The sequence below is a fragment of the Gorilla gorilla genome, chromosome 21 (genome assembly GCF_029281585.2).
Source record: "Gorilla gorilla gorilla isolate KB3781 chromosome 21, NHGRI_mGorGor1-v2.1_pri, whole genome shotgun sequence".
Taxonomy (NCBI): domain Eukaryota; kingdom Metazoa; phylum Chordata; class Mammalia; order Primates; family Hominidae; genus Gorilla; species Gorilla gorilla.
The window spans coordinates 58,624,472-58,636,231 of NC_073245.2; the positions used below are offsets into that span (position 1 = coordinate 58,624,472).

Consider the following 11,760-nt stretch of genomic DNA (forward strand, 5'->3'; position numbering starts at 1 on the left):
TGTTGTGAGGCTATTATGCATGTATGCTATCAATTTTTCAGCCCAAACACAGATGTCAGTTCTCACAGCCTGGTAAGTATAAACCTCTTAGATGAAAAGGAGTAAAAGTCCTGTCCCCCATAAGCCCATCGGCCTCAGAAAGAGGGATGCTTTCATGACCATTTCCTAGTCAGGATGGGATGCTTCAGAAGTCTACTGTCATAAAAAGCCAGCATTTCCAGAATATGACAATGTAAAGGAACTAGTTTTCCAAGTGCTTTCACTTATTTTATTGTGTCCTCCCAGCAGCCCCATGAATTAGGCAGAACAGGATTATCACCTCCATTTGAAGATGGCACAACTAAAGCTCAGTGTTTTGTTAAGTGCCCAAGGTCACCCAGCTAGTAAGTCATAACGGTTGACAGAACTTGGACTGGCTTCGGCCAATGCTTTCCCCTTTTCCTCTGAGCCAGCCTCAACTTCTGTCCACTGCAATTAAACGCAGCCTAAAGGGATTGAAGTGGGTTGGCCTTATGGCCCCCAAAGCTTCCATAACTTCTGCAGCTCATGGCAGAATTTTTCACATGTAATTTTTATGTGCCTAGACACACGACAAACCTCAGAAAAGAAACTGGCCCTACCTGCATAATTTCTGGGGAAAATGCTCTGCTCCAGTTATAGCAAGACAGGGAGTTCTTGTTCTAGGGGTGGCGCCATCAATCTCTGGATGCCTAGAGATGCATCCTTATCCTTATCGGCAAAGCTGCTGCAATTAGTAGACAGGACTGCACGGTTGTGAGGTCAATGTTAAAAACTGAGATATAATTTACATACAATAAAATGCAGAGGGCTTAAGGGTACATATGTTTGTATATATAAATATACATCATATAAATATACACATGCATCTCCCTGTAACCAGCACTCAAAACGAGACACTGAACATTTTCATCACCCTAGAAAATTACTTCATACTTCCTCTTCCCATCAATCCTTCCAGTCCTTTAAAGGGGAATTTCTGACTTATCATCATCCATGAGTTTTGCCTGTTTTTGTACTTCATATAAATGGAACTATACGATATGACTTTTTAGATCATTTGTTTAGTTTGGCTTCTTCTTATTTTTAAAATAAGCAGGCACAGAAGGTACAACAGAAAGAGCACTGGGCTGGGATAATTGTCCCTGCTGAAACAAGTGACTGGATTTAGAACCAAAGGCCTCAGGACCCAATCCTAGGTCTTTCACAATGTATACATGTCCCTTTAACCAAATCTCAGTTTTCTTCTATTGAAAGATGTGAGTGTAGAACTAAAGCATGTCTCAGGTGCCCTCTAAGTCTAAAAGTCCATGATTCTTAAGTGGAATTTTAAAAATCCAAGTGAGGATGCCCATTTTAAAGTCCTTACCAAATGAAGTTACACCCTTCCTTAATTTCGATGGTGCTGCTAAGAAACAAACCACATGATTTTTAACTCCTTTCTGAACACCGTCTTTGGAGATTAAGCTAAAGCTCATTAGGTTATAGCTATTATTTTCTCTTGACCCCATATGACATATCCTAGATTGACTCACTCTTTATTAAAGTTAGCCCTGAATGATTCTCGGCTGTTCAAAAATTCATATACATTTTAAAGCATGGAGATTTGCAACCACCAAACTATTTGAAAGATATTAATAAGCCCCCATTCTCAGTGACTCTGTCCTTCCCACAAAGCCCAGGCAGCCTCTCTGAACTGAATGACACTCTCCACAACCCTGCCATAGCTGATGGGACTAAAGTGAATACCCAACTTTAGCTGAACTATTCCAGTTCTTTCTCTTGAATTTAAAAGACACAGACTGGCTGGGCATGGTGGCTCACGTCTGTAATCCCAGCACTTTGGGAGGCCAAGGTGGGTGGATCACCTGAGGTCAGGAGTTTGAGACCACCCTGGCCAACATGGCAAAACCCCGTCTCTAGTAAAAATACAAAAAGTAGCCAGGCGTGATGGTGGGCGCCTGTAATCCCAACTACTCGGGAGGCTGAGGCAGGGAGGACGGCTTGAACCCGGGAGGCGGAGGTTTCAGTGAGCACAGATTGCACCATTACACTCCAGCCTGGGCGACGGAATGAGACTCCATCATAAATAAATACACACATACATACATACAAACAAATAAAAGACACAGACTAAGGGAACTGGGTGATAATGACCCTGGAGAAGTAAGATCATAGTAAGCTTCAGAGCGAATACCATGGCAAGCCAAAGATTCGCAAGAGCCAAAGATATGGAGAATAAAAAACCAAGAGCCTTTCAGAGGAAGTGATTCTGCAGGAGGAATCCATAAATATCTAAATGAACTGAGGCCAGAAATCAGAAAGAGATGGAAAAGCCATTACCTGCTAACTTTCCAGATTATGTGGCTACTACTTCCTATGCTCAGGGTACCTGAAAGTCCACTGTATCCTGCCAATAAAACTCCTATAAATTAAGCTAGTCTATGTTTCTACTCATTGCAACTAATAAGCCTAAGACCACAGCTGCCCCCAAACTCTGCAGGAACTCTAAAATGGAGGTCTGAGCAGACAGCAGCATCACTAGCATACGATGATGGTACTGGGTAAGCACTTAATTAACAATGGCTGAATTAATGAGAGCAAAACCCATGGGTTTGCTCTGGTTTGCTCTTACCCACTAGATAAGTCTGATTTGTTTGAAACAGATCGGTTATATGGTAACTTCATAGAAATCATATATCTAATAGTAACGTACAGGTAGCCTCTTTATTTTCACTTTTTTAAAATTTTTTTTAAAAGATGGAGTCTTGCTCTTGTCGCCCAGGCTGAAGTGCAATGGCATGATTTCAGCTCACTTCAACCTCTGTCTCCTGGGTTCAAGCGATTCTCCTGCCTCAGCTTCCTGAGTAGCTGGAATTACAGATACTCACCACCATGCCCAGCTAATTTTTGTATTTTTAGTAGAGACGGGGTTTCACCATGTTGGCCAGGCTGGTCTTGAACTCCTGACCTCAGGTGATCCATCTGCCTCGGCCTCTCAAAGTGCTGGGATTACAGGCGTGAGCCACTGTGCCCAGCCCAGGTAGCCTCTTTAGAGTTGATTGCTCACTTCTATATCATTATTATAGTTGATGCTCATAAGAACTCTGAAAAACATTCCTATCTTACAGGTAAGGCAACTGAAGTTCAGACAGATTGACAAACTTGTTCTCCATGTACCTCTTTCTACACCTCCCTCCTAAAAGAAGGAAAGAAAAAAAATGAAGGGAGGGAAAAGAAATAAAACTAAATCAACCCAACACATCAGAACTGGGTCTCAAGCCTAGGTCTTAGGACTCCAAAGCCAGTTCTCATCGCTCTATATAATACTTCCTTAGATGATGACATTAGCTAGCAATTACATAATGCTAAGGCACTATTTTAAGGGCTTTACATATATTAATTCATTTAATCCACACAGCAATGCTGTGTGGTATGTTATTATCCCCACCTTAGAGATAAGAAAATGGAGGCACAGAGGAGTTAAGTAGAAGGCTCAGTGTCACATAGCTAGCAAGTGGCACAGCCAGAATTTGATACCACGTTTTCTGGTGTTGCTGGAAAGCCATGAGAAAGCAGGTGGCTCTGCACCTGACCCGCAGCAGGTGCTTTGTGGAGATTTCTGGTTTGTGTATCTGAAACCAAAGCACACTGAGGCTAAGAAACCTTCACAGCAAGAACTCACCATTGTAACAGAAGACAGCTCTCCACTGTCTACAGGTGGGCCACACTCCCTCGTGTGCTATTTGGTCCTTTACAATCTAGCCATCCTGGACTACGGGCTATTTCTACAAGGCAGGCCATGTTCTTTCAATTCTTCTGTACCTTTGCACATTCTCTTCCTCCTACTGACTGTCAGAATAGCTCCTATTCAAGCATCAGAGCCTAGTTCAGATGTTACCTCCTCCTTGTACTAGTCTTAGCTTTCTCTACTTTCCCTGGCAAAAGTAAATAGGATAGGGGCCTCTGTGTTCTCACAGCATCCTGTTCATACTTCTGTTAATGAGTACGATTTTGTCATACTCTATTACAGTTACATATTTTCACATCTCCACTAGCTCCTCCTCCAGAACAGGTATAACTCTGCAGTCTCATAACCTAGCACAGCACTTGGTGTCCAGTGAAGGCTCAGTAAGCACCTGTGTCTGCTTAAACCCAATGGCTCTGACTTCTTCCACTCCTGTGAACCAGGCTGGCTCCAAACAGACAGGGACAGGCATGAACTGTGCAGGCTGTCTGGTGTTCCCTCTGCATCCCAATACCCTCTAACTACAAAGTATTTCCATTGTTTAACGGTTTGTTTTGGCTGGGCGCAGTGGCTCACACCTGTAATCCCAATGCTTTGGGAGGTCAAGGCAGGAGGATCACTTCAGGCCAGGAGTTTGAGACATTTCTCTACAAAAAATAAAAATTAGCTGGGCATGGTGGCGTGTGCCTGTAGTCCCTAGCCACTCAGGAGGCTGAGGCAGGAGAGTTGCTTGAGCCCAGGAGTTCGAGGCTGCAGTGAGCTATGATCATGTCACTGAACTCTAGCCTGGGTGACAGAGTGAGATCCTGTCTCTATTAAAAAATAAAAATAAAATAAAAAACTGTTGTTTTCATATCAAACATTAGAATAAGTCTTACTGAAAAATCAGGGTTAGCACCCCTAACTCTAGTTGAAAGAAAGAGGAAAACATCCCTCTGCTTTTCTCCCTATCGAAAAGAAACATCAGGAGATAGGAGACTAGAAATAATTCTGTTCTCCAGATAATATTCCCAGGATAAAGGATCTCCTTATAGGGAACCCTTCCAGCACGTGTTTGCTTACTCCCTTCATTTTCTTTCTAGAAAGGAAGTGGAAATTAGGTCAAAGGAATTCAGTAACATTGCAAAATTCTCAGGGTTATAAATAGCCTCTTGCTTCACCACTCAGCAGTACTGTAGCTCAATTGCAAACCACCAGCATAAGGGAGCTGTAGTTCCATATCCAGGCCCAGAGGGCCCCTTCCGGATTAAACAACTCTCCACCCTTCTACCTTCCACTCCTCTTTAAGCATTACAGATATAAGGATGGTTTGGAAAACTCAAAATGCTACAAAACAGGAGACAGGCACACACTGACCTGATGACAATTTTACTATAAGTCATAAGAATGAAAGGCCAGTTTTTCAAACACAGAGCTGGGAAAAGTAGAGAAAAATAGGAACATTAGTGTCTCCAATGGAGCAGTCTCTAAGTGGCTTCTAGAAGGTGTGCTTATAAAATCAGCACTGTTACAGAAGCCCCATGGAGCTTTATCAATCACCCATGCAGTGACTGCTGCTTCACGGAGCTGGATTCTGAGAGCAGGGTTAGAAACCCAATCTTAAGGAATGAAGTGAAAGATGATCTCCTCCTGTTAGTAAGGAATTTGGGATGAAGAATGCCAGGTTTCCAGCTCCCCTCCTTCCCCCTATTCCTTTAAGGATAAGAACGGATGTGTACTTTTTGTTCAGTTATTTTGCCTTTGATTTGGTGAAGGAGGCACGGGTAAGTTTGGTTTATGTTTCCTGCAACAGAATGCAACCTCATCAGGAAGGCAAGTTGTAGTCACACCCTTTCTAATCGAGAACACAATCTCTATAAAGGCTTCCCCCTCTGAAATCTTCTCATCTGAGAAGTGATTCAACTTCCCTTAGTTCAGTCCACTGAATGACGATCAGACTCTGAGGTACAGAAAAGGGAGGATTTGACTGGCAGAGATTAAGGTTCTTATGTTTACTGCTGGAAGCCCTGGGAAGGACCACCATACCAACAGCAGCTGAGGTTTCCCCTTTTTGTTGAAGTATGTTAGACACAGGACTCATTCACACATGGTTAAAAGCCACAAACTTACATAGAGGCAAAGGTGTGGTGAGAAGGGGTGTGGGGGCAGGGGAACTGTTTGGGTTTCTTCATCTTGATTCCTGCTGTAAGAATGGCTTGGGTCTTCTCTTATCCTGCACAGACACCTTCTGTAGTGTTCCTATACTTAAAGAATAGTGCTTAAGTAAGCTCCTTAGCAGAGCATTCAACTTACTCCAGTTCCACCATGGCTCTGTGGTGGAACTGGCTTTCAGATTCGCTTTTGCAGATGCCATGTTCTCACCAGACCACCTGTTCCCTGAAAAACCATGCTCTTCTGAGTCTGTATGTTTGCTTGTGCTATTATTTCCTCTTCCTTGTCCAGCTGGCAAACTTCTACTCAACCTTCAAGGCCCAGCTAAGATAATCACTCTTCTATGTGGCTTTCCTAATCCTCTCACCTCAGGGAAAATTAATTGCAGCCTCATCTGTGATCCCAGTCTTCTGTACATACCTTCATGATCCTGCTGATTTATAATTCTCTATGTGCAGTCTCTTCCCTGGCTATGATAGGTGTGATGTGCATACCAGCAGCGGCAGTATCCCTGGGAGCCCAGACCCACCCAATCAGAATCTGCCTTCAAACAAGATCCTGAGGTGGTTCAAGTGCATGTTCAAGTCTGGGACATAGGCTCTAGATCAGATAAAGTCCGAGAAACAGTGGTTCTCAACTCTGGTTGTGCACCATCAACACACACCCCAGGTCATTTATAAACTCTCAGATGCTCAGGGTTGACCCACAGCTCCAGGAGAGTTGACAACCTGAGGGCAAGGACTCATGAAGCCTAAGTCTATTCCCCCATCTACTCTTCCCCCAGTTTGCAGCACACTGCCTGCCACATAGCTGTGTCCATAGAATTCCACAGGAAAATTCCCTCCAGGGTGCCTCCAGATCTAAATGCCTTTAGAAGAGAGTGAAAACACTACTGACTGAGGATTATTAATTGCCTAGAACTTTCCAAATCCCTAACCACAATGACTGAAGAGATGAATTTACAAAAAGTCAGTGTTTACAAACCACTTACCTCAGTTTTTGGAAATGAGAGGAAACAGAAACTGAGATGGAAAATAGAGATGAACTTCAGAATTAAACTTTAGAAAACCGTGATTGCACAAGGAGATGGAGCTTGGGTAGGGAGGGAGTGTGGTGTGCTGGGAAGAGTCCTGGGTTATGACTAAAATCTCGGGCTGTGAACTCCTTCAATACCGACCATAACAGCACAGCATTGTTCTCAGCGTAAAATCAGGCCAAGCCCTTTCATTACATAAATAAGGGAACTGAAGTCCAGAGAAGCTGGCAAGGCCATGCCACCAGTTAGGGACAAAAGAAGGCCTAGGCCCCCACTTCTGGTTTAGTTCTCCTCCTGCAGCACAGCTTTGCCACAAACACAAGCCTTTCTGGATCTCAGGTCCTGATCTACATGGGGGGCTGGACTAGATGTTTTTGAGCTTTCTTCCAACTTTGGCTTTCTAGTGAGGAAGTGTAGCTTAACAAGTTAGGAGCTGTGTTCTGGAGTGGGAAAGGCCTGAACTTGGATCTTAGCACTAACGATTTTCTTACCTGTAAAATGGGGATTAGCATCAACCCTACCCCGTAAAGCTGTTGTGAGCATCAAGTGGGATGATAAAGCACTAAGCATAATAGCAGAATTCTAACCGTGTGAACCTGAAGAAACTGCAAAAGCTCTGAAACCACGTTTCCCCAACACAGTAAGCCCTACCTGCTAGGCAGGTATATTGGGTATTGTTGACAAAATAAGAGAGCATATGTGAAGGCAGTCCGGGAGGAAAGTCAATACAAAAAGCAAAGCATTTGTTGGTGTTCCACTATTATTATTACTATTTCCCAGTGGAAGAACTTTGGAAAATGTTATGATCAGTTCCAAAGCAGCAGCTAATACAATGTCTGGCAAATAAGAAGTGCTCAACAGATATTTTCTAGTGACTCACATGAAACCAGCATAGCATGCCTAATAGGGTTATAAATTCAAATGTCTTGGGCAGCCAAGCAGGTAAGTAAATAAAACAAGCAGCCTCCATGTAGGGTTTGTAACACTGCAAAGTACCACCTTGCCTAGAGGAGTTTAAATCCAACATTTTTAAAAACACATCATGCAGCTTGGCCAAGACAGCCACTTTGCAGCCTCTAGCCCATACTGATTCTGGCTCTTCATTACACCTCATGATGCCTTGCATACCATCTAGTCATTTTATGTGATCCAGTCTTGTCTTTGCAAGTATACCTGAAGCATCCTGAAGATGAAGGCTATGACATACACCGCCCAATCACCAAAAATGGCTTACAACAGTGCTGGTCACGTGGTAGATACTCAGTGAGCAATTGCTGAACTGGGGCTGTAGGCCGGGCGCCGTGGCTCACGCCTGTAATCTCAGAACTTCAGGAGGCTGAGGTGGGCGGGTCACTTGAGATCAGGAGTTCAATACCAGCCTGGCCAACATGGTGAAACCCCGTCTCTACTAAAAATACAAAAATCAGCCGGGCACGGTGGCAGGCGCCTGTAATCCCAGCCACTCAGGAGGCTGAGGCACAAGAATCGCTTGAACGCGGGAGGTGGAGGTTGCAGTGAGCCAAGATGGCACCACTGCACTCCAGCCTGGGCGACAAGAGTAAAACTCCATCTCAAAAAAAAAAAAAAAAAAAATAGAAAAGCCAGGCTATAAACTCAAGCCTAGTATTCTCAGCACCTCTGAGATGCTGCATGGTATGTGTTTTTTTCTACCCAGGTCCTGGGACCAGACTTAGTCCAGGCTGGGCCGAGGTATGGTGACCAGGTCAAAGGACTTGCCTTGCAGGGTTTTCTTCAACTGCATCAAATGTGCTTCTTGCTGAGCCACCTTGGCAGGTGGTACTGCTACATCTGGACACATTATCTGAGCACAGAACAAGCTAGAATATGCTGTACACTGAAGTTTTTAAAGAAGTTTGGTCCTGACTTCCTGTACCCTCAAACTTCCTTTGCACCTCCTAGAGTCCGCATCAGATATATAGAAAGACCAGACTGAAGATGAACAGATAGAGGTCCTAATCTCACCTTCTCCACTTACAAACTCTAGAATTATCCCTGGCAGGCAACCTCTTTTAGAAGCTTCACTATCGATATCAGTAAAGTGCAGATAACAACAGTTATCTCAAAAGACTCTAGAGGGTATACAAAGTGTGTGACACTGTACAGCCCAATACCACAATCCCTGGCCATAGGTGGTTACTAAGCACTTGAAAAGTGGCACAGGCTGCCCTCTGTGTAAAATACAAACCAGGTTTCAAAAACTTAGTACAAAAAACAAGAACGTAAAATATCCCATTAATAATGCTTTAATATTGATTATGTTATAATAATATAATTTTGGAATATATTGTGTTAAATATATTACTAAAATAATTTCAGCTGTTCCATTTTTTAATGTGGCTACTAGAAAATTTAAAATTATATCTATAGCTCACATTACATTTCTATTAGACAGCAGCATCACTCTAGCATAGAGCCTGGCACACAAAAAGCACTCCAAATGTCAGTTTCATTCCCCTGCAGATAGGACATCAGTGACCACGATTCACATCCCCTTCCTCTTGCCAAATTCAAACCCTGCATCTATTTATTTGGTAAATATTTATATTGCCTGGCCCTGTGTGAGATGCTAGAGATACTACATGAAGCAAAACCGACACTATCTTCTTCGTGGACCTTACAATCTGGTGGGATGGACAGAGAAATATCAATACTTTTGTCAATAAATGTAAAACTGCAGTTGTGCAAGTGTTGTTAAGGACAAGTACCCAGGGTGATAAAAGTCGGGTACTGGTCGAAAAGTCAGGGACAGGGATGCCTCCCTTGCAGAAGTGATGCTTAAGCGGAGATCTGAAGGATGAAGAAGAGTTTACAAGACTAAGCCGGGGGAGGAAGAGCAGACCAGGGAGGAGGAATACTAAATAAAAGGCCCCAAGGAAGGCAGGAGCTTGGGATGTAGAAGGAACAGAAAGAGGCCAGTGTGTGGAGAGCACTGAGCAAGCGGACGGACGAGTAGACAGACTTGGGAGAGGTCAGCGGGACCGGATCTCCAGGGCCTGGGTGAGGTTCTGGATCTGACCCTACAAAGGGGTGGGACGCCGGGCCAGTTTCATGCCCTAAGTATCCAGATCTGCTCTGCATTTCTGGCTGGAAGCGGTGGCTCACGCCTGTAATCCCAGCACTCTGGGAGGCCGAGACGGGCGAATCACTTGAGGTCAGGAGTTCGAGACCAGCCTAACACGGTGAAACCCCGTCTCTACTAAAAATACAAAAATTAGCTGGGCGTGGTGGCAGGCGCCCGTAATCCCAGCTACTTGGGAGGTTGAGGCAGGAGAATAGCTGAAACCTGGGAGGTGGAGGTTGCAGTGAACCGAGATCGCGCCATTGCACTCCAGCCTGGGCGGCAGAGCGAGACTCCGTCTCGAAAAGGTTTCAAAAAAAAAGGAAAGGTTTCTCTGGGCACGGTGCAAGGCCGACAGGAGAAGGGCCCCTGTGCCTGCGCAGGGCAGACCACTTAGGACACTGCAACTGCCCAGGCAGGAAGCGAGAGGGGCCTGAACTGAAGGGTGAGCGCAGGAGGTGGAAAGTACATGCACCGGGGGGGCTACTGAGCCAGCAGGATCCACGGGGCGGACTGGTGGACGCGGGCAGCCGGGTCCAGGTTGAGCATGACCCCGGGCTTTCAACTCGTGCGGGCCCGCCCCGAGCGCTCTCCGGCTTCTTCCCAGCCCTCTCCTTGCCCCCGCTCCCGGATCTTCCCACCCAACGCCTCCCTCCTTCTCCCTCCGACCGCTGCCCAGCCCAGCTCCCGCGCCTGACTGCCTGGCCCGCCCTCTTCCGCCACGCGACGCCCCTTCTGGGTCCAGGACCCGGTCTCTCCTCCCTTCCTAAGGCCTCGGCAGGGCCGCCACCCCTCGGGGGCCTGACGAACCGGCGCGGTCCAGCCCAGGCCCGCCCTCTCAGCCCCTCAGCCTCCGGAGCAGACGCTAGCCGCAACGCTCGGCCCGGCCTCTCTTCCCTGCGTCTTTCGGGCCGGGCCCCTCTCCACCGCCTGCCGCGCCCCGGCCCCCAGGGCGCCCCTCACTCACCAGGGCGCAGACCTAGGCCCAGCTCCCGCTCCCGGGTCTCCGCTCGGCGGCTCCTCCAGTCTCCTCCCGCCCCGCCTTCTTGGGACCCCGCCCCGCACAGGCCGGGCCCGTCTTCTATTGCTCCGACTCGCCGTCACGCTGAACTCTCTTTCTTCAATTAGGTTGCTTGTCTGTCACTCAAGAAGGGGCGGGCACAGCTGCCGGTAGAGGGGAAAAACGCCGGCCGTCCCCGCCCCCCTAGTGGAGGCCTCTTAAAGAAACAGGACGCCTTTCCCCTGCGGGCTACAGGGTCTGAAGGAACGTAATTTCCCAGCTAACCCAAGAGGCAGCTTTCTTTTTCCCCCAAACTTTTTTTTTCTTTTTGGTATGCAGTCCTAGAGTGAAGGAAAAGGCTTTTGTTCGCTGTGTCAAATCATAGGTTGTGAGCTCTAAGCGGGCCTCTGGTGGCACTCCGCCCTGTGCCCAGCGGGCACTTACCGCACACTCAACAGTGGGGATAGCTGTGGTTTGGGGAACTGAGTGGGAGGTGACAGTCGTGTCAGAGGCTGTGAGCAGCCGCGCTGCTCACCACCGAGTTGGAGCTAATTATACCGGCACCCAGGGCTGACCGTGGGCGCTGAGCAGAGGCAGAAGGGTACAACTCAGCTGTGCTGTTGGAAGGGATCCGTGGGAGGTGGCATTCGTCACTGCACCTGCGGATCGGAACAAGGCCGGGCACCGCGCCAAGGACTCACTCCTGCTGTCTCTCTTCATGCTCACAG

At 46.6% G+C, this 11,760-nt stretch overlaps 1 protein-coding gene across 8 annotated transcripts in view; it reads right to left on the minus strand.

Annotated features, from left to right (window-relative positions):
• The window catches only part of ELMO2 (engulfment and cell motility 2), a 40,615-nt gene extending 29,514 nt beyond the window's left edge, over positions 1 to 11,101 (minus strand). For 2 of the 8 annotated variants that reach the window (XM_055373112.2, XM_031004854.3), the window contains exons 1-2: positions 11,000 to 11,075; positions 621 to 764 (exon numbers count right to left, since the gene is read on the minus strand). Coding sequence is in view for 2 of the 8 variants with exons in the window: in XM_019017379.3 (XP_018872924.3) it covers positions 621 to 626 (6 nt within the window). In the remaining 6 variants the exon portion in view is untranslated. Of the gene's footprint in view, positions 1 to 620; positions 765 to 10,999 lie in introns of all 8 variants that reach the window. The other 6 variants (XM_031004856.3, XM_031004853.3, XM_031004855.3 and 3 more) reach the window with 4 other exon arrangements.
• Between the last annotated feature and the right edge of the window lie 659 nt (positions 11,102 to 11,760).